This window comes from Prionailurus viverrinus, chromosome A2 (genome assembly GCF_022837055.1).
Source record: "Prionailurus viverrinus isolate Anna chromosome A2, UM_Priviv_1.0, whole genome shotgun sequence".
NCBI lineage: Eukaryota > Metazoa > Chordata > Mammalia > Carnivora > Felidae > Prionailurus > Prionailurus viverrinus.
Genome location: NC_062562.1, coordinates 75718175 through 75745695, shown reverse-complemented (window position 1 = coordinate 75745695; position 27521 = coordinate 75718175). Strand labels below are relative to the sequence as shown.

General features: G+C 43.6%; 1 protein-coding gene across 2 annotated transcripts in view; it reads right to left on the bottom strand.

Moving 5' to 3' along the window:
* Positions 1-27521, bottom strand: part of AMPH (amphiphysin) — a 250025-nt gene that overhangs the window by 138949 nt on the left and 83555 nt on the right. For both annotated transcript variants that reach the window (XM_047851074.1, XM_047851075.1), the window contains exon 2: positions 3601-3681. In XM_047851074.1, the coding sequence (XP_047707030.1) occupies positions 3601-3681 (81 nt within the window). The remainder of the gene's footprint in view (positions 1-3600; positions 3682-27521) is intronic.

Sequence of the window (27521 nt, the reverse complement as noted above, 5' to 3'; positions counted from 1 at the left end):
CACCTTTGTTTCCAACATGAAGGATCAGGGCATACATCAATCACTATGAGGACTTTCAGAATTTTACTACAGGGAATTTAAAAGTAAGATCATCAGAGCCCAAAAATGTTTGAATACTTTCTAGAATATTCTAGAATAATCTACTCTGGATTAAGTACTAATTAAGCATGATGAAGTTACCATATTATAGTGCACAAATAAAAATATAGTTCATTTTATACCCTAAGTAGTATCTTTTCGGATTTGAAAAACATTATCACAGAAAAAAACATGAAATCTTGATTTCCTGGTCAGATAATATCCTCAGAGTCTGTCGCCTTTGGATGATGCCTTCTGCCATTAAAGTAATGATTTTCCATTATGTTAACATTAAAAGTACTAGGCCTCATAGAGATGCCACAATCTTAGTAGAGCCATCTTTCTAGGTTAAAGTTTCTACACAAGTATATGTAGAAACACCTTTCTCAGCATATTCTTCTCTCCTTCTAGTATGCGGACAGGGTTAAGGTACATTCCCTCCTTATTGCACTAAAATGACTATAAACTTATTTTTTCTGATGAAAACAAAAAAAAGCCATCAAAATGAGTATGTGCAAATGTAAGATGTTTTTGATGCAAAACTGTTTTCAAAGGGAGACAGAGGGGGTTAAGATACTCTTTGAGTAATACCATTTCTGTATTTCCAACATAATCGTTTCACTCTTATAAGGTAGAATTGCCTGTTCAAACTTCCCCAGATTTTGAAGTTTTACCCAGATCTTGAAATCTGCTAATATTCTACAAAGGACCAAGGTCTTCAAGAATTGATAGCATATGATTTTGTCTATAACATTTAAAAATCTCTGCTGTCAGCACAGAGCCCGCTTCAGATCCTCTGCCACCGCCGTCTCTCAAAACTAAATAAGTATTTCTTTTTAATGTTTACTTTTGAGACACAGAGAGAGAGACAGAGCGGGAGAGGGGCAGAGAGAGAGAGGGAGACACAGAATCTGAAGCAGGCTCCAGGCTCCGAGCGGTCAGCACAGAACCCGACATGGGGCTCAAACTCACGGACCATGAGATCGTGACCTGAGCTGAAGTCAGATGCTTAACCCGACCGAGCCACCCAGCTGCCCCACTAAACATTTTTTTAAAAGAAAGTACCCGTTTAAGAAAATGTATATCTTGTGATGGGAGTGGAAGACACAGCAGCATTGCACGGTCACCTCACGCTGCTGATGCTAGTGGCACGTAACCGATGGAGCTGATGATGTGACCAACTGTACTTTCCTTTAGTGCTTTAGACAGAAAATAATTCTCACCTGGCCCGCTCAACAAAGTCCAAAAAAGAGCCAATAAGAATTCACTGTAATTGGAAAATGCAAACTGCTTCCTAGTCATGAATGCATTCCTGAACTTGATGCTTCCCAAGGTTAGCCTTCTGGGACGCTAACTGCATCAAGACACCATAAGAGTGATCCAGGAAAAAATCCAAGAGCAGAGACCTAATCAGCTCCACGGGGACCCCCCGAAAGGAAGACGAAGTTTCAAAGGGTAGAGTGTAAATCCTCAGACAGGTACATCTATAAACCTGAATCACTTCTTTCTAACTCCAATCCCTTAAAGCAACAGGGCAGTGACTGATCATCTTTTCTGTGGGAAGTCACTGCAATCCAGATGGTGCTGTGTCTGAGTGTGATCCAAGTGCAAGGGAGAAACGTACAAGAACTAACAGCATAAGAACAAAAGGAGATGTGGAGAATCTGTTCTCCTGGAGGAGACTGGAGGCCAACATAGTCTATGGGCCTAGATCCAACATTGCTATTAGAATTGTCTCTTCTACCTTCATGAATGCAAAGCTCTCTGTGGATATGCTCTATTTGTCTCCCATGGCTTTCTTCTCCAACTCCCTTCTCTCCATCGTCACTTTCAGACAGAACAACATGGCTATCACAGTAAACGGAGTATCTATCTCTCTGCACATGTCAATGCTTAGTCTTGGGATGACATTGGAGGCCTTCAGGAATGCGTTCTGATGAAGACTGGTCTACCTGGCTCCATACCTGCTGGATTTTTACCACCTGTGTTGGTGAGGGACAAAAATAGCATGGATGCAGTGAGACAAACAATGGGTGCTCGGGTACACACATGGAAGAAAGAAATCTCCGCAATTTGAGATCTGCAAACAGGAACAAAGGGGACAAAATGAAACCTGTGATGATCGGGGCGCCTGGGTGGCTCAGTCGATTAACTGTCCGACTTTAGCTCAGGTCATGATCTCAGGGTTCATGAGTTCAAGCCCTGCATTGGGCTCTCTGCTGTCAGCAAGGAGCCCATTTCTCATCCTCTGTTCCCCTCTCTCTCTGCCCCTCCCCCATTTGTGCTCTCACTCTCTCTCTCTCTCTCTCTCTCTCTGAAAAATAAACATTAAAAAATAAAAAAGAAACCTGTGATGATCTGACATTACTGACTGTCGTCATCCCAAGGCCACAACATCCTGGGGACACTGGTAGCTCCAGTGACAGCAGGAAAATAAAGCTGTGTCCTCACATCATCCCCATGTCCAAACCCCATTTTCCAGAATCTGGTGGTGCAGCCTTCCTCCCACCCCATGGCTAGTATGATCTCCAGATGGGAGGCTTCTAACTGCAGATGGCCCCACGTGTACCTTCCCCCACCTTGACCCTCATGCATGCTCTCTAAAGAGTGATATTCTGTCCAGATATCCAATGGATATTCTGTCCATTCTTATCCAAGCCTTAGAGATACACACAGATAATTTTCTGAAAGAGTTCGTTTCTTTATGCATGTGTCTTTATGCAGCCCATTAAAAGAACAAACACCACAGTGGAGCCTGAGTGGCTCAGTTGGTTAAGCATCCAACTCTTGGTTTCCGCTCAGGTGGTGATCTCACCGTTCGTGAGTTTGAGCCCTGTATCAGGCTCTGCGCTGAAAGCATGGAGCCTGCTTGGGATTCTCTCTCTCTCCCTCTCTGCCCCTCCCCTGCTCTCTCTCTGTCTCTCAAAATAAATAAATAAACTTAAAAAAAAAAGAAGGAATAGCAGAAATCTAATCATGTCTCTCAACCTTTTTCCTCATTATCATCTCCCTTAAGGAGCTATTTTAGACCTATTTTTCCTCATCACACACCCCCATGAAATTTCAATACCACAGATACACTATGTATCTATTTACGTGATATATGCCGTTTTTTTCACCCACAAAGAACCATTTTCCACCCTCTTGGGGTAGATATAATCCCTCTTGAGAATGCATGATCTTGAAGCATGCAACAATTGAAATAATTGTGCGGGAGATATCTGAACTACTGTTTCTCTAATACTATACCAATACTCTAAATCACCACAAACAGCATCTTTCCTTTAGATCGATAATCTGTATCAAAGAGCTCCAGACCAGCAACGTCTTCATCTCCTGAGATTACGACTGAAGCACAAAGCTTCTTCCTGTAGTGCCTCCTGCCTCTTCGTTCGCCCATCACAAGAGAGCCTACAGAATCAGCAGTGCCACCCCCCAGGATGGCACGCCAACCCCAAAGAAAGAAGTTCACAGACACAGTCAACCCATTTCTCCCTCCGAAAACTAGAAAACTGTACTCACCTCTTGCCGCTTGAAGTTCTGGACATATTCTTCAAACTGCTCATCTTTTGTCTCATCAGCTTTCCCAAGCTTCTGAAGGACCTAGTTTGCAAAGGAAACAAAAACGGTTTGATTTAACAGTGTCTTCGAATAATAGGCAGGGCAAGGCTCTTGTTTTGCTCTCTTGAGATGTCACTCAACATAGCTAGTGTTTCTGTTCTGGAAGCATCTTGGCTCGCTGGGTTCTGGGTGATCAGACTGGGATTTTAACCACAGTTCCGCTGCTCACAGGCTGAGCAAATGCTACATTGCATGTATCGATTTATACATGTTTCCTCCAGTAAGCTGTACATTACTGAAAGGCTGTGCCTTGTCTTGTCCAATCTGGCACGATGCTTGATACGTAACAGGTACGCAGATGTTTATGAAACAGTGAATCAAAGTTATTCTACTAGACACTTAGCCTACTTTTGAGGGATGGTATTAGAATTACTGGAGCCAGGAACAAGGCAAATTCTCCCCCACCGCCTTTGAATATGCCCTTCAACTCATAAAATGCTCAGTGATGTCCTGGAATATGCAAAGCCCCCTGCTAAGCACTAGGATCCAGAAATGTAAAGATGAATGAAACCAGGCCCCAGTACTTAATCTTGAGAAACACAGAGTCCAGTGATGTAAACAAGGCAGGTTCACAAGTAACATATCAGAGACCATGGGTCACAGGCAACATGAAGGGTTAACGGTATTGTGAGCAATATCCCTTAGGAGGAGCCGAGGTTACCAGGGAATGCTCTGCCGAGCTGACTCAAACTGTGCTGGAAATGCCAGCAGACAGGAATGTGGCAGACTGCATTCCCACCAAGGAAGGAGCCTCTGCAGAGATCACTGGAAAAATCATTACATATTGTGGGACTGGGCAGGAGTGGTTCCGTCTTCCTGGAGCCCAGGATTGGGTAACAGGAGAAGGTGCTCTCACAGACACAGCAGAGAGTTAGTTACCTGGGCACAGAGCAGAAGGAACCTGAGAACCACACCTGGGTTCCCTATTCAGTAGTCCCACGTGTAGTATCTAAAACACCAAGTCATTCGAGAATAAAAAAAAAAAAGAAAAGAAAAAGAAAAAAACCCCAAAAAACAAAAACATAAGAAACCCCCATGAACACTGCCTTAATGAGTTGAAAATTATTTACATGACAATGTTATCTTTAACTTTTGAAAAACTGTAAGAACGGGATCAACTTAGAAGTGTTGTGTAAATGCAAGATAGTGTCACTATTATTTTTATGACGACTGCTGTTAGAGCAAAGCAAAATCGCACAGGTCCCACGTGCAGAAGAAGGAACTTCAACGACATAGGGATTCTGGGCCTTGTTACAAGACCTCTTCCCATCCACCCCCAGATCTGCATCTAAAGCAAAATAACTTAAGAAAGAAGAAGTTGCAGGGTGCCTGGGGGGCTCAGTTAAGGGTCTGGCTCTTGGTTTTGACTCCGGTCATGATTTCACGGTTTGTGAGCCTGAGTGCCACACTGGGCTCCGCGTGGAGCATGGTGCCTCCTTGAGATTCTGTCTCTCTCTCCCTCTGCCCCATGTGGACACACGCACTCTCTCCCTCTAAATAAATAAACTTAAAAAAAATTATTTTAATGAATAAATAATTTTTAAAAAAAGAAATGATTTTTTTAAAAAAGTGCTTGCTTGCTTCTTTATTCCATCTACCTTTTAAAAAGTTTTCATTTTAGGAGCGCCTGGGTGGTTCAGTCGCTTAAGCGTCCGACGCTTGATTTCAGCTCAGGTCTGTGAGATCGAGCCCCACGTCAGGCTCCATGCTAACAGCACAGAGCCTGCTTGGGATTCTCTCTCTCCCTCTCTCTGCTCCTTCCCAACTCATGCTCACTCTCTCACTCGCTCTCTCTCTCTCTCAAAAATAAATAAACTTAAAAAAATTTATATTTCATTTTAAAGTCAAGTCTCCCAAATGACCTGTGTCCACACACATAAACATTAAAACTAACAGGGGAAAGGTACCTAGCATTTACTATGTGATCTTTCCCCCTAATTCTTAAAATTTACTATTTCATAAATGTTTGGCTCCCCTAGAGCAGTTGAGCCTTTGAAAAGAAGCAACGCCTCATGTAACGTCAGCAGCTCGCAAAAGCCACGAAAAGCTGTCAGTCTTCTGAGCAGGCAACCTCGGCCCCCGCCCCCCACTATCCGTGCAGTGCAAAGGCACTGTGGTCTCAGCAGCGGGAGAAAAGAGACTGATGTTTATCGAGTCTCTGCTACGTGCCTGAAACCACAGAAAGTGATTTACATGTCATGTCTTTCGTTCTCACAACACCCCTAGCTACATCTTATTTTACACACATGACAGTTGAGGAAACAGGAACACATAGTTAAGTGGCCTACTGGAGACTGTCCAGAAAATCCCCTTTTTGAGGTCTGGCACCGCTATCCCCACTCACAGAGAGCCTCTTCCTTCTTATGGGAAGCAAACGGGATTTACATATCCTAACTCTCATTCTCACGTTCTCACCTGAGATTCCTGAAGGCCACTGTACCCTAAGAAAGACACAGCTTCGAGGGTGCGTATCTACAATTGTGAAAGGGATTTTTCACAGACCCTCTCCTGAAAGTCTGTTATTTAAATTTTATTTTCTTTTTTAAAAAATGTTTGTTTCTTTTTTTTATTTTGAGAGAAACAGAGACACAGCATGAGTGGGGGAGGGACAGACAGAGAGAGGGAGACACAGAATCCGAAGTAGGCTCCAGGCTCCGAGCTGTCAGCACTGAGCCCAGTGCAGGGCTTGAACTCACAAACCGTGAGATCATGACCTGAGCCAAAGTTGGATGCTTAACCAACTGAGTCACCCAGGTGCCCCGTGTTATTTAAATTTTAAATCATAGTGCCTTGCAATCTGTATTTCTAGAAATTGTAGAGTATAATTAAAATAGAAAAAATAACCACAAAAACTGTTCCTAGGTGCCAAGAGAGATGGAATTATGAGTGGACGATACTATAATCCCACACTCTCTCTTCTACTGAAAGTAATAAGGGACCCAGACCTCTCTGGGTCACAGCACACCCACATCTTGATGGCAGCAGCCACAGAGTGGAGACAGAAAAGGCATGGGGACAGGGGCAAGAAAGGATCTGGCCTTTGCTGAGAACCTTCTCCAAGCCATTCACTACGTTAGGGAATTCTGTCTCTTATTTCAGCTGATTCTCACAGGAGCCAGCTCATCCTATTTTAAATTTAAAAAAAATGTTTTTAATGTTTATTTCTTAGTCTGCAGACACAGAGAGTGAGAGGGGGAGGGACAGAGAGAGAGGGAGACACAGAATCTGAAGCAGGCTCCAGGCTCTGAGCTCTCAGAACAGAGCCCGATTCAGGACTCGAACCCACAAACCATGAGATGATGACCTGAGCCAAAGTTGGACACTTAACAGACCAGAGCCACCCAGGCACCCCTCATCCTATTTTAATTTCATCAACAGCATAAACTTAGGGTCACAAATACATGGGGAGGAGATCTCACATATTGGACATCTCACATGAGGAGAATCAGGATTCACAAAAAGACCTTCTCTAACAAGAAGAAACTCAACAAGGATAAAACTTTCGGTCAGAAATACAATTATACAAGGACTGAATGTATGTTTTCGACTTTCAACCGACAAGCAACAGAATGGATGCTAGAAACACATGATGGGTGCCATTCAGGAGAAAGAAGGGATGACCTCAGCAGACAGTCTGTATGTGTCGACAAAGGGCTCTCAGGCTGCACCAGTAGGCATGAGAGCAACTGACAGAGCAGGCCCAAAAGTTCCTCTCGGCTGGACAAGCTGGGCAACACATAAATTCACAGTCATCCTGGAGCCAGCTAGAGTCCCCAGAAAGGTAGAGAGAATTGACACCCTGAGGTAAGAGGAATATGTGATATAATTGGGGGTATTAACAGGGAGCAAAGGAGACCAGAAGGAAGAGAGTGTAATTGTCTTCAAATATCTGAAGGATCATCACAATAAAGACCAGACTTGTTCCATCCGAAACCAAGATCGAGAACTAGCATTGGTAGGTAAAAGCTATGTATATATAAAAAAAATTTTTTTGTACTAACACATTTTTCATGGTTTTCTGGAAATTAAATAGTTTTTTGGTAGACGTAATGAGCTCACTGTCCTAACAGCAATCTGAGCTTAACCAATAGATAGAGGTGCCAGGGAAGAGATTTACTCATCAAACAGGGGGACAAAATAATATATATTAAGTTTATTTATTTTGAGAGAGAGAAATCTCCAGAGAGGGGCAGAGAGAGGGGAAGGGAGAGAATCCCAAGGAGGCTCCACACCATCAGTGCGGAGCCCAACGCAGGGCTCGAACCCATGAACCATGAGATCGGAACGTGAGCCAAAACCAAGAGTGGAAGCTTAACCGACCGAGCCACCCAGGCGCCCCTGAAATAAGTATCTTCTCATTCAAATTCGGATTCTAATTTCAGATATCACCTAATTCTTGAATCTATAATGAACGTATCAAGTTTGACATTTTCCCTACAAAAGAACATAAATCACAGTCAAGAGTAGGCAGAGAAGGAAGTCCATACACTCCTGTCTCCAACTGAAGAGAAGACAGACTTACTGAAGACTGTGTGCCCAACCATGCAGGGGGCTGCAGAAAGGCGAGCCAGTTCTAGGGACCGTGAGTGTGGTATGCTGAGGCGCGACGTGAGGGGAACCAGGGTAGACGAAGCTAGCGTGGGAGGTGGATGACAGATGACAGAGAGGTTTATTAGTCTGCAAGACTCAAGACTTTCATTTTCTCCTGCAGACCGTGGCGAGCCAATGATGCTTTTCCTTGGAGGGAGCCACCTGCATGGATTTGTGCAGCCTGGAGACAATGGTAAGGACAGATTAGAAGAGAGCAAGACTCTTTGTAAAGGTGGGACCAGTTAAGAGACTACACAGTCCAGGCAATGCCACTGAGCCTGAGTGAGAAAACACACTGCGGAGACACTTAAAAAGCACAATCCGGGGCGCCTGGGTGGCTCAGTCAGTTAAGCATCCGACTTTGGGTCAGGTCATGATCTTGCAGTTCACGGGTTTGAGCTCCGCGTTGGGCTCTATGCTGACAGCTCAGAGCCTGGAGCCTGCTTCGGATTCTGTGTGTGTGTCCCTCTCTCTCTCTCTCTCTCTCTCTCTCTCTCTCTCTCTCTGCCCCTCCCCACTCGTGCTCTCTGTCTCTCAAAAATAAATAAATATATTTTTTTAAAAAAGCGCAATCCACACTACACTTGTTGGCTTACAAGATGGACAGGGTGGGGACAGAGAAGATGCACAGATGACCTCAGGTTTCTGCCGCTGAGAACCAGGGACCTAGGCTGCGGTGAAGGCTCCAGGGAGGGGGATGGTTTCGATGCGGGATTAGGAAAGGTCAGAACCAGAAACACGCAACAAGCCCTGTGGACGGAAGCGATGGCTCAGCTGGAAAACACACGTGAAGAGTCTTGTGATTTTTCTCCCAGTAACTGAAAATATCCATTAACCTGACCAGTTTGGCACCATTGACGTTCACGTTACAGGGCGATTACTATACATTCACGGATCTGACACTCAGGTTCTGACGACACGAGCCACCTTCCACGCACAGGCAAATTGTAGACAATGTTGTGCCTCATGCGTTTTGCTTCAGGACTTCCGTCTTTCACCTCACAGCTTATTTCATCTGCACTGACACCTTACTGTTTTGAAACAACAGGATTTTGTTATTTTGTCGCTGCTGTTTTTCGAATGCAAAATTACGTCCTAAGTTGAATAAGCATTTTCAAACTGCCTTTCCTTTCGATGAGATTCTGAAGCATCCCTCTATGGCTGGCTGTGTCACCCTCTCCTCTCAGGCCTGAGTTCAGAAGTTCTGATGTGATCGTAAAAAGACACCATGACATGGGCAAATTAAAAATTAAACAGGAAGGAAAAGCGGGAATATGGTAGCTTGGAGTATTTCCACAAATAAACCCGATTTCAGTGTCTCCTAAAGCAGTTAGTAATGGTTTGCCTGGGCTGCTCCAAAGACATGAATCTCACATTGTTTTTTTTTATTTTATTTTTTTTAGGTTTATTTATTTTGAAAGAGAGAGCAGGGGAGGGGCAGAGAGAGAGGGAAAGAGAGAGAATCCCAAGCAGGCTCTGCACTGTTAGCGCAGAGCCCAATGTGGGGCTCGAACTCACAAACCATGAGATCATGACCTGAGCTGAACAAAGTTGGACGCTTAACCAACTGAGCCACCCAGGCACCCCTTAAATTCTTTTTAAGAGCAATTCTCTAGAGCAATTGCTCCTGAAGTGCCCAAGTAATGTCTCTAGAAATTCAGAACTCTCTGATTTAGGCAGTCAAGGAGAGAACCGCCTAATTTAGCCTTCTCTGAACAAGGAGGCACCCCTCTCTCCACACTCCATGTATTTATAAAAAAGAAGAGCACATAAAATCACGCATACACTATCCACTGAATCCAGAAGGCAACTACATGGGATGACCATGGTCTCTTCTCGTCTGGATAAGACATGGAGAGTTGGGTCTTTCGCCCCTGCCCATGTACAGAGGATTCATTCACTCATCTGTCCAGATACTCACATGTCCATGTGCACATTCAGAAAGCATTTACCAAGTGCTCACTCTGGCCCTGTGCCAAGTTCCATAAGGACTTCCAAGGACTGGAAGGAGGCCATCAGGTACATGACAATGCAGGGTATTTGCTTGTGCTGGTATCCTATGAGCAGACACTGCACTGTTGGCCAAACTTCAGGGTACTAGATCTTTGACTTCTTGCTAGGTATGTTCAAAGACTTAAAGCAGTAGCTTTAATGTGCTCTAACTTGAGAGGAATAAGATGAATCATCCTTTGGAGTGTTCCTATCAAGGTCCTGTACTTTGCTCTCTATCTGGTCTTTTATAGATTTATGTCTGCGTCATTACAACATCCACTCCTTGCTCTGGCAGATTTTAATACATTAGCCATTATGGCATCAAAGTCTCTCAGAGGCTGGCATGAGCCTTCCTCTCATTCTGGGAAACACTTTTGAGGAGATAAGCAAAAATAGGTGAGAGAGGGAATGTTCACAGCCTTCCGTCCATTTGAGTGACCTTCAGACTTAAAAAATTTGAGAATGACACATAGTAGAGATAAAGTATAAATCTCAGACACAAGCAGGTTTATCCTAGGTGTGACAGAGCCAAGTGAGAATTAGAACCCAATGGAGGAAAGAAAGTTCAGGGGCCTGGAAGGGAAACAGAGGTAAGTGAGAAGGGACCTCAGAATGCAGGTGCAGGGAGGACCAGCCAAAGCTGTTTTCACTCATGCATCAACGAACCTGGTCAGGTACCAGGCTCCCAAAGTCTGCTTTCTTCTATCCTTCCCCATCTCTAAAGTCGAGGACACCTTAGTGCTCCAACTTAAAAACAATAATTATTGGTGGGGGAAAAAAAACCAGCTTCAGGAATACTGATCAAGGGAAGACGAATGGACATTCACCCTGGCATTCGACATCCTGCTCTCTTCTAGGTGCCTGGGTTGGCCAACCTTGTCTCAGAGCTACCTTTCCAGGAAACCTGATACCTCGAGTACCCGACCCAGAATACAACATTTATACCAAAATTCTGTGACAAAGAAGTTTATTAAAGCCTTCAAATCATCCTGACACTCTGAGGGAGACTGGGTCTTCCTTCCTTGGCCCCCTTCAGGGACATACCAATATTGCACAGAACAATACAATGACCCTCTAACCTCGTTCTACTATTTAAATGAATCCTCATGCCCCTCAGCTAGGGGGAGGTATTCCTCCATTTACCACTGGCCAGATGTTCGAGAGAATACTTGTCTGCTAAAATGTTGGCAATCCACCTGTAGAAGAGCCCCTGCAAATGCGAGTAGTTATGGAAGCTCTGCACCCAGGCAATTCACCAGGATGCAGTTCTGTTCCTGGTTCCTTTCTATGCACTCTTCAGACAGTCTTTGTGACCTCAGCTACCCACCGTACCAGCAGATGATGAGTCAGCAATGCAAAAACACTGACCCGCAGTAAAATCATGAAAGATATTGACTTAGGTAGAACAAAAAGTTCACAAAACCCTACCAGGGATTTCAATTGGGACTGTAAATTCCTAAATCAAGAGGGGGCTGTTGGGGCCGATGGGCAGGATACAGAGAAAAAGGAGTACAGAGAGGAAAGGACATGTTCTTGCTCTCCCTCCTCTTGTGAAAATGTCCCACACGAATAATTCCATAATCCCTGATTTATTTGCTATCATCTATGTAAATGTAAAATACATCAACCCTCGTTCTATACGCATTCGATCTAAAAATGAGTTTAATTTTACCAACAACCTTGTGAGTCAGGTTACAACGATTATCTCCATTTTGCCAATGAGAACACTGAAAATTGGAGTAACTGACCGCAGTGATAGAGTTCGTATATAATGGACCCAGGACTCAAAGCAGACAGTGTGATGCCAGAGTCAGCGTCTCACCTAGTGGTGAGAAAATCCATACTTTTTTTTTTCAGTTTGTTTGTTTGTTTGTTTACTTAGAGCACACACGTGCACGTGAGCAGGCAATGGGCAGAGAAAGAGGGAGAGAGAGAGAGAATCCCAAGCAGGCTCTGCACGGTCAGCACAGAGTCCAACGTGGGGCTTGAACTCACACACCGTGAGATCATGACCTCGAATGAAATCAAGAGTCAGACATTTAACAGAATGACCTACCCAGGCACCCCAATAAGATCCACACTTTTATTAAATGAAAGCCATCTGACACCATCTCCATCCAAAATAGGTTATTATATTTATCCATGAACACTGAGTGACGGTCACAGTTTCTACACAATGTGTTCTCCCCATTCTACCCTCACTTAGACAGAAACCATCCAATTTGCCTCTGACTCGCAAAAGGCCTGGGGGAACATTACCTCCTTGTAAAATCAGGACACAAAGAGTGAGTCACCAGAGCAGGAAGTGGGACAGAAACACTGACAACACAACCTTACCGGATTCCACAGATGTCAAGACAAGATCATTCCATTAGGACAAGTGACAAGCTCCCAGGGAAAGAAGGATCCAGGTCCTCTCTTACACCTGCTCTGACCCTACAGCACTGCAGGGCCACCACTCGCCTTCATGAGCTCCTTGGAGCCTGTAATCTTGGCTTCACAAAACATATTTTCACCAAATGCTGCCAACTTCCCTCTCATTCTGGCTACACGGTCTACATACCCAAGTGTATTGCTAACTAATTAGAGATCATAGGAAAGATTTTTGGAAGCTTTGTTCTACCTTATCAACAATCTTTCTCCAGGATTTCAGGAGGTGAATTGAAAGGTTGAGATGGGCAGATTAGGGTATAGCTGGAAAAAGAAAAACAGAAAACACTCACTAAGGCAGTGTGTTGAGGCTCTGGACTATAATCGTTGGAAATGGATGGGACTGAGAGCCTTGTCTCTGTGGGACTTTGGGATAATTGCTTCTCTGCTTTGTACCCCATGGGGATGAGGACCAAAGTCAGAATAAGAATGTCTGCTTCCTTTCTACTCTGCAGGGATGTTCTAAGTTTATGTATTGTAAGTCTGTATAAAGCTGGGATTTGGTTTTCAGCTACCCTTTTGATTTACCATGTTCTTATAAAACAGTGTTTCCCAAAGAGTGTTCCATGGGACATAATCTCAGAAATCTCTACACAAAAAAATAAAAAAGTAAAAAAATAAAAATCCAGGGCCAAGTCTACTTGAAAGATAACCAAATACTATATATCTCTCGGTAGAGTATCAAAGAATATTTTTAAAGGTTAAAAAAGAGGAAATCACAATGCACCCTAAAAAATACAAATGAACATGGGCAAAGATTATTTTTTAACTCAGTATTTAATGAGAGAATAGGTAAGATGTTCCAGTTCCAGGAAGAATTCACAGAACCCACATATATAGGCAATAAAGAATGCTGAATGAATGAAAAATACATTGGACCTTAGTCAACTGCACCCTTCCAATGTAATTCCTAAAACTTACACAATTTCCTTTTTTAAAAAATGTTTATTTATTCTGAGTGACAGAGAGAGAGAAAGAGAATATGCACAAGCAGGGTAAGGACAGAGAGAAAGTGACAGGGAGAAAGAGAGACAGAGACAGAGACAGAGAGAGAGAGAGAGAGAGAGAGAGAGAGAGAGAGAGAGACTCTCAAGCAGGCTCCATGCTCAGCACAGAGCCCGAAATGGGGCTCGATCCCACAACCATGAGATCACGAACTGAGCCAACATCAAGAGTCAGATGCTTAACTGACTGAGCTATCCAGGCACACCCATGATCTTCCGTTATAAGCATATTAAAGGTTTTAAGAAGTCCTGCAATAAAACAATACTGTGTAACATTATTCAACCCTGTGTTTCCCATGTGGATTTGTTAACTTCTTATAAGGTTACTATTTACTGGAGCACAATTTAGGGAACAGTTTCTGGTCTCTGCATCATATGGATTTGTCTGATCTTCACTACAAAAACAGGTAAGGAATTACATGTGAATGAAAAATCCCTTGGTCATTTGTAAGAAGGTTCTCCGTCTTCCTACCTGTCTGCTCTAGAGAGCAAATAATCAAATTTAATAGAGGAAGGAATTCGGGAATTCTTGATTGATTTGCTCAGGTGTAAGCTCCATTAGCATGTGAATTCTCTGGTTTGGGAGAAGTCCTAAGGGAAAAGAGGGCTAAAATGTTCCCTGTGGGTAGGAACAAAGTGACAGGAGGCAGCATATCAAAGTGACAAAGAGGGTGCTGGGTTTGAAGGATAGAGGGATAGAAGCTGGCATCCCACCCTGCCCTTTGGAATCTGCCCTGGGCAAGGCTCTTCATCTTTCTATAGTAGTATGCTCATCTGTAAACTAAGGAGAATACTCGTACCTAACTTGGTGTATGGTGTGAAAATTAAATGGCAATACATGTAAAAAAAAAAAAAATTTTTTTTTAGAGAGAGAGAGAAAGCGTGTGCAAGTGAGGGAGAGGGGAGGGAGAGAGAGAGCTAGGGAGAGAGAATCACAAGCAGGCTCCACACTCGGCATGGAGCCTGATGCAGGGCTGGATCCTACAACCCTGAGATCATGGCCAGAATCAAGAGTCAGGGTGCTCAACCGACTGAGCCACCCAGGTGCCCCACATACACGTAAAACTTTTATTTCAATGTCCAGAAATAAGCGCTTAAGAAGGTTAGCTATTACAGTTATTGACCTCCTAACACACAACACTGAACAATCTTGAAGTACCTGATGGTAGGGGCTTGCGGATGACTTCTGAGGCACACATCTATCTTGAGATCCTACGACTCTATCGCTACTCCCTGGAGGCAACTTTCCCTTTCTTTGATGAAGATACACATACAGGAACAATCACAACTACACAGAGTCTCTCCAATGGAGACCTGAAGAGTGAGTAACATGTAGAAAGGCTGTTGGTCTCCCTTGAGAATACAGATGACCATGGCCTCCCTCTAGGCAAGGGGGCTCTTTATCCAGTCCACAGATAGATTCCAAGGTGTCCATGATGACCTGAAATTACATGCCTAATACAATATGAATGTGTCTTTTATTCAGAGGGCTCATGGCTTCCATCAGATGAAGAACCACTGCTCTGAATTACAAGAAACAGCACAGGCACAGCAGAAAAACAATAAGGACAAAAGTCAAATGAAACAGGACCCCACTTGATCACCAATGAGACCTGGATGACCTCTGCAAACCTTTTAACTTCATTAAGCCATAGTTTCCCCATCTTTAGAACAGGGAGCATGCCAATTCTGGGGAGATTAAATGAGAACACAAGCAAAAGAGCCTAATTGATGCCTGGCTCCAAAAGGTGCTTTTTAGTAAGGGTTAATTCTTTTTCTTCTTTGATTTAACATCTTCACCCTAAACCACAGTGTAAAACAGCAGACAGGGAGCATGGATTTCATGCAATCTAACTTGCTCATCTAACAGATGAGAATCTGAGGAAAGTGTATTGCCAATGTCACATCTTCGGCTTTCTAGGATACAGAGGGATCTTTTATGGTTAATGACACACTGTGAAGACTATGGAACCATCTTTATTGACAGCATGGTTTGCTAGCCATTATTTTTCTGAAGCTCAGTAAACACTTCTTGGGCAATTCTCTAACTCCAAGAAACACATATGTGTCAGCAACATTGCCAAGGCAACCAAGAGTAGCCTAGAGTAGCTGTCTAGGTTCCTAGAAACTGTCTTCATTAGCAACTCCTCCATATTACTGAAGCATCTGAGGAGAGTTTTAGAGCAGCAGGAAATAGAATTCTTCTGTGTGACTCTCGTTCATATCAGAAGACCAAATGCCACCATCCGATGTGCTACTGCAAATCCTGAATCAGGAAAATCTTTGCCTGGAGAATGAGGGTGGAATTTGGGCTACTATCAAGAGTAGCTCACTTTTCTCCATTTTGGTTTTATATTTTTAAGACCAAAAAGTATTTAAAAGTGCAGCACGTTCGGGGCGCCTGGGTGGCTCAGTTGTTAAGTGTCCAACTTCAGCTCAGGTCACAATCTCACAGTTCGTGAGTTTGAGCCCCATGTCAGGCTCTGTGCTTGACAGCTCAGAGCTGGGAGCCTATTTCAGATTCTATATCTCCCTCTCTCTGCCTTTCACCCACTTGTGCTCTGTGTGTCTCTCTCTTAAAAATACATAAACATTAAAAAAAATTTTAATAAAATAAAAAAAAGTGTAGCACGTTCTGTTGGAAAGAATAGTATGACCACAATCCTCACCATGAGGTCCCCATTGCAGTCCTGCCTGGGATCACTGAGTGATATGAGTAAGGCCAATTGGCATGTTAAGCAAACTTGCCTCCTTTTTCATTAAATGGTGCCCTTTGGTAACTTGCCTCTCCCTGGCTTGCAAACACATTGCGAATAAAGAAAGAGAAAGGCTACAGGGTATTTAGGAAACATCTCGAAGCATGGTATGCATAATCTCAGACAGCAGTACCACCAAAATACCACAGGTTTTTAAATGGTCCCCAAGCTGTGCAGTATACCCCAAATGCCAGGCTCACCATCACCAAGGATTTTAGATGCATCCAACAGGATGTGTGGCCAAAAGGCAATTTCACAGTGGTTTCTAACTTTAATGTTTATTGATCCAAAAGTAAGAATAATATGATTTTAAAAACCCAAATTTTGTACAAATTGCAGGTTTGAATGGAAGTTTAAAAAAAAAGGCAATCGCTAATAGACTGAAAACCAAATGGTACTTTCTCTGGAAATGAGTCCTGACATAGAGGTAGACACAGTGTTTTCAGTTCAGTTTGTTCCTTGTTTTCTAAGGATTTGTGCTCAAGAAGGAATTCTCAGTGCCCGCATAACCTTTCTTCAAAGAGGACTGGAACAGCGGGGCAACATAAGGTACTGGGGATACTTGAATGAGAAAGAGGCTGTTCCTTGTAGCTGCCTATGGGCTGCCTGTATCAGAGCATGGCCTCTTGCTCCCAGCCACTCAGAGTTGAAAATACTTCTCAATACAGAACATGCAATCACCACAAGCAAAGAGATAATAAGCAAAGAAAAAAGTAAATCATGCAGTCCTAATAATTTTTGTACACGTTTCTATAGTTTGATTTTATGCAATGATTTTCAGTTTTCTGTAGCCATTTTTAAAGTCTGATAAGCATGAAGGAAATTTACTAAGGAAGAGAAAGCACAGTTTTATAGAATGCCTGCTCTTCAGATTTAATTTGGAGTTTCTTGAGCTGGAATCACCCTGTTCCTATGGTTAACATGGATATTTTATAACATGGTGTGCAAACTGTATGAGCTTTTAAAAGCAAATCAGCACTGTGCTAACACAGTAGGCTGCTTTGGGTTATATCACCAGACCCTTACCTGACATTTAGGAATACTTTAGGGGGATGTTTTTAGAAACACAGTCGGATGGAGTGAGAATTATTACATGATAGAATGGGTGGGAAGAACACAATAGTCTTCTGGAGACCCTGAGTGACAGTCACACAATACTTGCACTCGTGAAAAGAGGCTTCTGCAGTAGCTTTTCACTAGCTGTTCACACCATCTGTAAATACAGTAGTCCCCGCACCCCTGTACCCACAGTTTCACTTTCTGCAGTTTCTATTACCTGTGGCCAACCGTAGGCTAGAAGCAGATGATCTTCTTCTGACATATTGTCAGAAGGTCACTCATACGCTACGTCACCACGCCTATGTCATTCCTCTTCCTTCATCTCATCCCGTAGGCATTTCATCATCCACACCATCACAATTAGAAGGGTGAGTACTCCGTAATATTTTGCAAAAGAAAGACCACATTCATATAACTTTTATTGCAGTGTATTATTAGAATCTATTTTATCATGTTAGTGTTGTTGCTCTCTTACTGTAACTAATTTATAAGTCAAACTCTATCAAACGTATGTATGCATAAAGGAAAACAGAGTCTATACAGGGCTTCTTGGTATCATCCGCGGTTTTAGGCATGCCCTGGGGTTAAGGGGGGACTACTGTACTTTCAGACACTTCCCTGACCCATACTCTGCATGTACCCCTCCAGATCCACACTCTGCCCTTGTCACCTTGCCCAGCGCTCCGGGAACTGGATCCCCAGGGGCTCCATCCTGCCCTGGCCCTCTGGCTTCTGTCTGGTGTCAACCAATGGGAAGCGCTGGCAGGAGATGGAAGGATGGGAGGGGGCACCAGTTCCCTGACTCTCTGTCTCTCTCTCTCTCTACCACCCATTTTGCAGTAGTCTCAACCCTCTCTCTTGGTGGTCTGTCCAACAATTCCATCTCCCCTCTCTGAGCCTTCAAAGAGGCTCCCTCTCTCCTCTTCCTCATCAGGCCAGGAAGTAAAAGGTCACCAGCATTCTCCACTGTGGCTGGCCCCAGGGCCCTCTTCCATTCCCTCATCCCTTACCAGTTTCTCTTCATCCTCCCCACAGGGCATCCTGGAATAGAATTGGGTCTCAAAATTTCTAGCTTAAAATCTCCCACTACCTTGTAACCTCTCAACTGGGAGAAATAATGAATTAAAGCAACCTAACGGTCTTCTAAAAAAAGTAGTGCTGTGTGTCACTCTGTAGGAATGATCTAAAAACAAACCAGTACCAGAAACAATGTGCACAATAAGCAAGTCTAAGTATACTAAGCCCACAACAATGGGGTTTTGCCAACGACAACACTTTTCAGGAACATAAGCCCTATAGTTGCCAAAGGATAATTATCATTAAAAAGTGTTTAGTAGGACGTTTTCAGCCTTCAGTTGAAGGCATCTCAAAAGGCGGAAGTTGGTTTTCCTTTTTAAAGGGTTGTAGGACTTTATATCTAGGAGTTGTCACAACATTGTCTCATCAATGCTATTAAGATGTCAATTCTTCCTCCACTGAGAATTCAACATAATCACAACCAAATTCTAGCAGGCCTTTTTTTTTTTTGAGGAAACTAACAAAACGAATTCTCAAACTGATCTGGAAAGGCACACAATAGACAAACAATAGCCAGACACAGAATAGCCCGAACAATTTTGAGAAAAGAAAAATTAAAAACAAAAAACAAAAAATCAATGCTACATCTCACTCCAAAGCTCTTTAGAGACAATGAGTCAAACTTTCAGAATAGAAAACTAAAACTGGTTAACTGACTTCTGTCCTACGTTAATGGCAGTTTCCTTCAAAATGGCAGTTTCCTTCAAAAGCACCTAGTAAATCTTGACCACGGTAACCAAAAACAATGCCTGCAAGCTTCCTGTAAGCTTTATTCCACATCCATCAAGAAATCAAATCCCATGGAGGGTCCCCAGTGTAAAGCACAGAAGCTACAAGATAGAAACTAACATAGAAAAAAAAGGGTGAGACTGGGTCTATGGAAACATAGCTGGCCGTGTTTCTAGGATAAAACCACTCTCTACAGACTACACTCCTGAGGTAATTCCTTAGGAGTGACTGGATTCACTGGTTCCATACTTTGTTATTGTTATATGCAATACCATAGAAGGATTTCTCTGCCTTCTGTTTTACAAGATTGATATGAGTTTGCTTTCTAAATGTTGGTTCTTTTCCTTCTGATCCTATGTACCTGTTAAAGCCGTAAAATGTAACACCTGGTATTTGATTAGTCAGAAAATGGAAAGAATACTGTAAGTGTGGTCAATATGATATGCAGGTTACCTGAAAGAAGGAACCTCTGAACACTTTCAAATCTTACTGCATCGCTTCCAAGAATTAGTCATCTTGATGAACGTATTAAGCAGTATTAACGGATTCCTTATTTGATGGAGTCCTTTCGTCTTCCTTACGTTTTCTCAAAGAGAAGTTTTCTCTTCACACCAGCAACACCAACCTCACCTGGAAGTCTGCTGGCAATTGCAGAGTCCTGGGCCTATCCCAGACCCACTGAATTGGAATCTGCAATTTAACAACCCACCCAGGCAATCCCTCTGCACATTCAGGGAGGCCTGCTCTAAAAATTACAAACCCAGTGTCAAATCCTACAAGTAAATGACAGAACCAATCTGGGCACTTGTCATAGATGCAGAAAAAGAAATCAAGATCATCAGGCTGAAGCCATCGTGGTCACAAGATACAATCCTGACTGCCGGTTATTGAAATGAACGCATGATATCTGTTTAGCTTTTCCCCCATTCTCTCTCTCTCTCTTTTTTTTTTTAATGTTTATTTATTTTTGAGAAAGAGAGAGAGAGATCCCCCATTCTCTTAAAGGACATGACTGAAAATTTTCCAAAAGGTTAAATGTTCTGGTTGTTTCCGCTTTCCGTTGTTTCTGTTTAATTTGCGCTTTTGTGAAGTTGTCGCAACTAAATTTTTATAATAAGATGATTTTGCTAACCGCTCCATAGGAAGCACAATCATCCAGATTAGTCACATTTCTGTCAACAATACGTGAATTAAACTTGAGTTTCTGGCTCAGTTACATTCGACAACTTCATATAAATGAAACAGGAATATCCATGATGTTTTTCCTGGCCATCCCCCAAAAGGACATCTAATCGCTGGCTTGCTCAAAACCCTTGATGGATGCACCTGCCCTTTCATGCAGAAACAATAGCTGAAACCAGATGAGCTGCATCTGGTTTGGGATTTCAGAACCAGTTTCCAGCAATTGGGGACTGCAAGCAGGGATTTTAACATCAGACAATCACAGCCGTGAACAAGAGCAAATCTATTTCTATGTCAAATGGCCTATGATGGTTTTCTACATAAAATGAGAATGAGGCTTTAACTCAGCGGTTTGCAGGCCACAGCACCGTTAACACTGAACTGATCTTTGTTTCTCCCTCCGGAACCTAACGAGCAGTCAGAACCAAATGCCCACTCAGCACCGGGCTGTGAACCAGACACCATGTCTAGCCTTGTGAGGATCAGCTACAAATAGTGACAATAGTCACTGCCTCCTTTGAACATAGCTGTGGCAAATGGGACTTTTTCTCTCTCTTTCGTTGCTTCTTTCCTTTCCTTTTTCTTCTCCCTCCTCTCCTTTCATTGGGAGTTTCATAACAGACTTGGTCAGCATACGGTATACTTAAATCATGCTACGGAAAGCGGCTGGCAAGAGGAAGTTTCATTTTGTAGATGTGTCTCTCCAAAGAATGTGATGGACCTAATTCTCTTCAAAGCATGCCCAGGACCTCAAAAACTCCAATTCCCCCTCCTCCCAATGAATCCAGGACTCTGGGGGAAGAGCTACAGGGATGGTGAGGGAAGAGAAGAGGAGAGAGGAGACAGACACACACTTGCACAGCCCCGGTAAGGCTGCTTCTGGAATGTGAAGCTACCAACTTAGGAAACAAGAGAAGTAGAAAGAAATGTCTGTACTGGACATCAGGTCGTGAGGGAGATGCATAAGCAACTAAAAGCAGCTTTCTTTCTGAATATGGACTGCACTGATAGCCTCTCCTGGGTGGGCGTTAAGGGCCAATGAAAGGCTTATGTAACTCGTTGGAAAGATGATAAACTTCAATGCAAATTTCAATATTAACTCACTCTCAAAACGATCCAGGAAACCGGATTAACTTCAGATGGCTTTAATGTCAAGTGCATTTTGAACTTCCAAGAGGGAGGTGCAAGATGTAGTGTTATCCAAAATGTTTTTGACCAGAGAAACTTTTGGTCAAGGGAGGATCTCGCCAGACTGATGTTCTACCCAATGCACCTGGAGAAAACCTGGGCCACAGAGTTCTAGACTGGGGGGATCCCTGGCACCTCTAAGAGAGCCCCCCAGCCCAGCTGGCATCAGGAGCATCTGGCAGGCTTCTGCTGCAGTGGGGCCGCACAAATCATTCCGATGACCACAGATCTGTTCTGATTGTCCGATGTGGGCAAATCCTTGTACTTATTCCTAAAGAGTAACTATTTTAATGCCAAATTTACAGAACTAAAACTGAACCATCTCTCAAAACATAACGCAAATCATTACATGTCCTGGTTCAGCCACGTATGAGCTCTATCACCCTGGATGAGTCACACTTATTCCTTATGTGTTTCTTCCCCAACTGCCGGCTGCCCCACGGCCTCACACAGGGTCCTGAAGATCATTTGCACCCCAAAAGAATCCCTACATTGTAACCCCTGTCGGGTGTAGCTCAGGTTACAGGGATACACACATCAGTGTCATGAATCGCCCTGTATGAATAATTCAATATAAACCGGGTTCAAATAATGGGCAGAGAGTGGGGAGGGGGGAAGGGGGAAGAGCGTGGGTTCATGCCTCAACTCTGCAACCTTTCTCTTGCCTCTTTCTTCTCCGCTGCTCTACTAATTTCGGTGACCACTGATGAAACAAAACCATCTGTGTAACACATTCACATCGAGACCCTCCAGAGACCTAGGCATCCACGGCCTCAAATCCATTCTCTACAGTTCCCTGCTCCCGGTAGTACTAACTGGCCCAATGGGCTGAATCACCCGAGCTTCCGGCCTCTAACTTTTGCGGCCAATGGAAGGTACCAGCAGGTGAGGAAAGAAAGATGAGGCCCTGCTCTGTCTGTATCAGCTTTGTGTTTCTGGCGGGGCTGATATCCCTTCACTCCAGCTCTCACTGGGTCTGGCTGCCCATTTTCTCCCCTTGCCCCTTTAAACAAGTGGTGTAGTAACTAGCAAGTTACAACTTCTCGCTCTTGTTACCAGTCTCTGGCGATTCCCTTACCACCACCTACACTTCTGCGAACAGTCCATTCACTAAAGCCTCTTGAACCATCTGAGCTAAATTCTGCTTCCTGCTAGGCCCTCGCTGAGGGCATGAGCCGATCTCTGGCCCTGCTGATTGCTGTTCTGCTGTGCTTACCCTGAACCCATAGAGAGGAGGCAGTATTCACAGTCTGAAAGTACACATGCGCAATATACATAGTCACAGAACAAAATTGGCCTCTTGGAATAGGTCGCTGAGTGTCCAAATTATACCGTTTTAATACACACTGAGTAGTGTGCATTTAAATATATACTAGATTGAGTCAAAGTCCTAAAGCCACAGTTGTAAAGCAAGCCTGTGCCCTAGGAAGGGGAATAACCATTTATTCAGAATAAGGCCCTTAAAAATTGTTGTCATGAGCTTTCACTAGGGCTGATGGGGTCATGAATGCTGTCAGAATTGGATTTCTGGAAAATAAAATTCCAAAACTCAGATTTCTATCAAATGGAGCCTGATGGTTTGCAAAGGCAAGACCCTTTGGAAGGACCAGAACCATGTGGCTTGGAGTGCCATCTTCCGGCAAATGGGCTAGAAAAGGGTTTTTGCTTTTGCTACAGAGGAGGTGACTGGCCATTTATAGGTTTAACCAGCTACGTCCAGAGTGCTGAGCTTAGGGGCGCCTGGGTGGCTCAGTCGGTTAAGCATCTGACTTTGGCTCAGGTCATGACCTTGAGGTTTATGAGTTCGAGTCTTGCATCGGGCTCTGTGTTGACAGCTCAGAGCCTGAAGCCTGCTTCAGATTCTGTGTCTCCACCACTCACTGTCCCTCCCCCACTCACTCTCTCTCAAAAATAAACAAACATTAAAAAAAAAAAAAAAAAAAAAAAGGAGCACTGGGCTTAGTGCTCTAACTATCCATCACTGGATTTTTCCCCCAAAAGAAGCATTTCTCGTAACGTGCTGGAGGTGGGTTGGGTGCTTTTTCTTTTTTTTTCTTTTTTTTTAACGTTTATTTTTGAGACAGACAGAGAGAACATGAACGGGGGAGAGTCAGAGAGAGAGGGAGACACAGAATCCGAAACAGGCTCCAGGCTCTGAGCTGTCAGCACAGAGCCCGACACGGGGCTCAAACTCACGGACTGTGAGATCATGACCTGAGCCGAAGTCGGATACTCAACCGACTGAGCCACCCAGGCGCCCCAGGGTGCTTTTTCTGCATCACTTCCATTACCCATAATCCTCCATTTCACCCATCTGGCTATAACTAGCTTCCTGAAAGCAAGAAGATGCAGAGAGCTACATTCCAGACATTTTCATAAAGTCCACTCTACCCTTTTTTCCTTTGAAGCCCAGGAGGGAAATTCAATTTGTGTCAGTCATGATTTCTGGTGGTCTCCAGTATTCAGTAGAAAACAAAGTAAATATGAGATTTGAATACCACCCAGGACATCTTGGGCTTACTGTCTGTGCCATATACTAGCTTCCAGTCATGTTCTTTAGAAGCCTAAAATAAATATATGAGCATTGTTGTGAGGGCACAATCTCATTCAGTCATTCTGGAATACACCATCTACCAAAAGACTGAAAAATGTCTATATTCATTGACCCAGCAATTCTGCTTCTATGAATACACTAAGGAATAAATTAGAGATATTTCCAAATATTTCTCTACAAGAATGCTCATGATAATTTTATTCACCACAGAAAAACAGCAGAGACAACATAAATATCCCCAAGTAGAGAATTATGTTAAATATGTTACTGGCATTTCTATTTCTTACACTCTGGTGGGCTAGAAATCCGGGAACAACCCTCCCACCCCAAATTTCCAGACCAAATATAATAAACCCTGTTTTCAAGTAGCCCTGAGTGGGGAAGAAGTAAGGAAATCAAGGCCAGTGGAAATGGTCTGGGAGGACTGAGTTCCGAGAGCATCTTCCATTGTGTAGACAGCCGCTCTGGCTGGACCAACCAGAGATAAAGCTTAGCTGGGGCTAGCCCATAGTGGGAAGTCTACCAGGAGACCCTGACATTCCCCTCTCCAGCCCTGCAGAACACGGGGACCCCAAAGGGCTACATCTTCAGGGTCACAATGAATTAGAACTATACCTGTCCCCACAAGGAGCACATAACAAAAGCTACCTGCTTGACCCTACCACTGGGAGGAACTGGAAAGAAACTCATTCCTTCAAATGGTGAGCCCCAAGTGTCCTCATTGCATTCAAAACTCACAGCCCCTGGGGCGCCTGGGTGGCGCAGTCCGTTAAGCGTCCGACTTCAGCCAGGTCACGATCTCGCGGTCTGTGAGTTCGAGCCCCGCGTCAGGCTCTGGGCTGATGGCTCAGAGCCTGGAGCCTGTTTCCGATTCTGTGTCTCCCTCTCTCTCTGCCCCTCCCCCGTTCATGCTCTGTCTCTCGCTGTCCCAAAAATAAAAATAAACGTTGAAAAAAAAAATTCAAAACTCACAGCCCCACTATCTATGGGGTCAATGGGGACAAAATCTGAAGCCAAGAATTTTATCTAAAGCAATCCTTCTTTGATGGGCCCATGGTCACTGTGGTTGATGGTTGCCTCTGGGGGCTTGGCTTGTGGCAGACACAAATCCTTTCCAGAAGAAATGAACTTCAGCCCTGTCCTCAAAGACTTCCTCTAGGTTGAGTTCTAAGGACTATGCTAATAAAGAGTATTATACTAATGACTCTAGTAGCAATTCTGGTGTGTGTGTGTGTGTGTGTGTGTGTGTGTGTGTGTGTGTGTGTTGGAGATGGAGAGATTCCCCACAACACCCAGTGGTTCTTCACCACCCTCTGAACGGTCTACAATTCAACTCAATTCTGACACTGTCTGCCTAGAGGTCATGTATGATCCCACAGGGTACAGGTTTAGCCAGGTAAGAGTGTCCCTCCCCACCCTGCCTCAGATGCAAATCACAAGTCCAGGCTGTCAACTGTGCCTGTCAACCCACCAGCTCTGGACTGAACATTTCCAACAACCCTCTCCTTGGGTTCCATTCATTTGCTAAAGTGGCTCACAGAACTCAGAGAAATACCTCACCTACTAGATTACCAGTTCGTCACAAAAGGATACATAATCCAGGAACAACTAGAAGGAACTGATGCATAAGACACAGTTTACGGGAAGGGGTGCAGAACTTAGCCGCCCCTCCAGGCCTGCCACTCTCCTAGCACCTCCCTGCGTTCACCAGCCCAGAAGCTCTTCGAACCCTGTCCTTGGGGGTTTTTACAGAGGCTTCATTACAGACTCATATTGATTAAATAATTGGCCATTGGGAGGTGGGACTGAAAATTCATTCTAATCACGTGCTTCCTTCTCCAGGCAACCAGCCATCATCTATAGGTCTTTCCAAAAGTCGCCTCATTAACATAACAAAAGACACCCTTGTTGCCCTAATGAGGAAATTCCAAGGGTTTCAGGAGCTCTGTGCTGGGAACTGGGATGAGGACCACATACAGTATTTACTATAAATCACAATAGCACATATACCTAATAATAAATAAATACATGTTCAGAATCTTCAAAACAGGGAGAGATAGTCACAGCATTTTATTGTGTAAAAAAAAGTTGTAAGACAGTGAGAATATTATGACCCGATATGCGTATGTGTACATTCACACACACACACACACACACACACACACACACGCTCATACATAAAGGCTTTGCAGCAAATATATTAGCAGTAGTTAAAGGTCAGCAGAGAGAATTACAGGTTTTTTTCATTTTTATCTTCATCATTTTTACTGTTTTCCATATTTTCTAAAATGCACATATACTTTGGAAGTTAGAAAAAAGTTACTGAACAAAACTTAACCTTAAACAACATCCCAACCTTAAAGAAAATATTTCATCTAACTCTGCCCTCTCTTGGGGCGCCCAGGTGGCTCAGGTGGTTAAGTGTCCAAGTCTTGGTTTTGCCTCAGATCATGATCTCAAGGTTCCTGGGTTCAGTTCCTGAATTCAAGTCCTGCTGCTTGGGATTCTCTGTCTCTGTCTCTCTGCCCCTCCCCCATTTGTGTTCTCTCTCTCCCTCTCTCTCTCTCTCTCTCTGTCTCTCTCTCGAAGTAAATAAACTTAAAAAATTTTTTTTAAAAATTGATCGACTACTGCCCTCTTTGGGGGTGCCTGGGTGGCTCAGGGGGTTGAGCATCCAACTCTTGATTTTAGCTCAGGTCATGATCCCAGGGTCGTTCACACTGAGTGTGCTTAAGATTCCCTCTCTCTATCTCTCTCCCTCTGGCCCTCTCCCCAGCTTGGGCGTGCTCTCTCTCAAATATAAATAAATGTAATTAATTAATTAATTAATGAAATTCTTACCCTCTTTTGGTTATCCTTAAGTAAAATATTATCAGAAACACTTACGAAAGCATCACATAACTTTTACTTTTATTATTTTTTTTAATATATGAAATTTATTGTCAAATTGGTTTCCATACAACACCCAGTGCTCATCCCAAAAGATGCCCTCCTCAATACCCATCACCCACTCTCCCCTCCCTCCCACCCCCCATCAACCCTCAATTTGTTCTCAGTTTTTAACAGTCTCTTATGCTTTGGCTCTCTCCCACTCTAACCTCTTTTTTTTTTTTCCTTCCCCTCCCCCATGGGTTTCTGTTAAGTTTCTCAGGATCCACATAAGAGTGAAACCATATGGTATCTGTCTTTCTCTGTATGGCTTATTTCACTTAGCATCACACTCTCCAGTTCCATCCACGTTGCTACAAAAGGCCATATTTC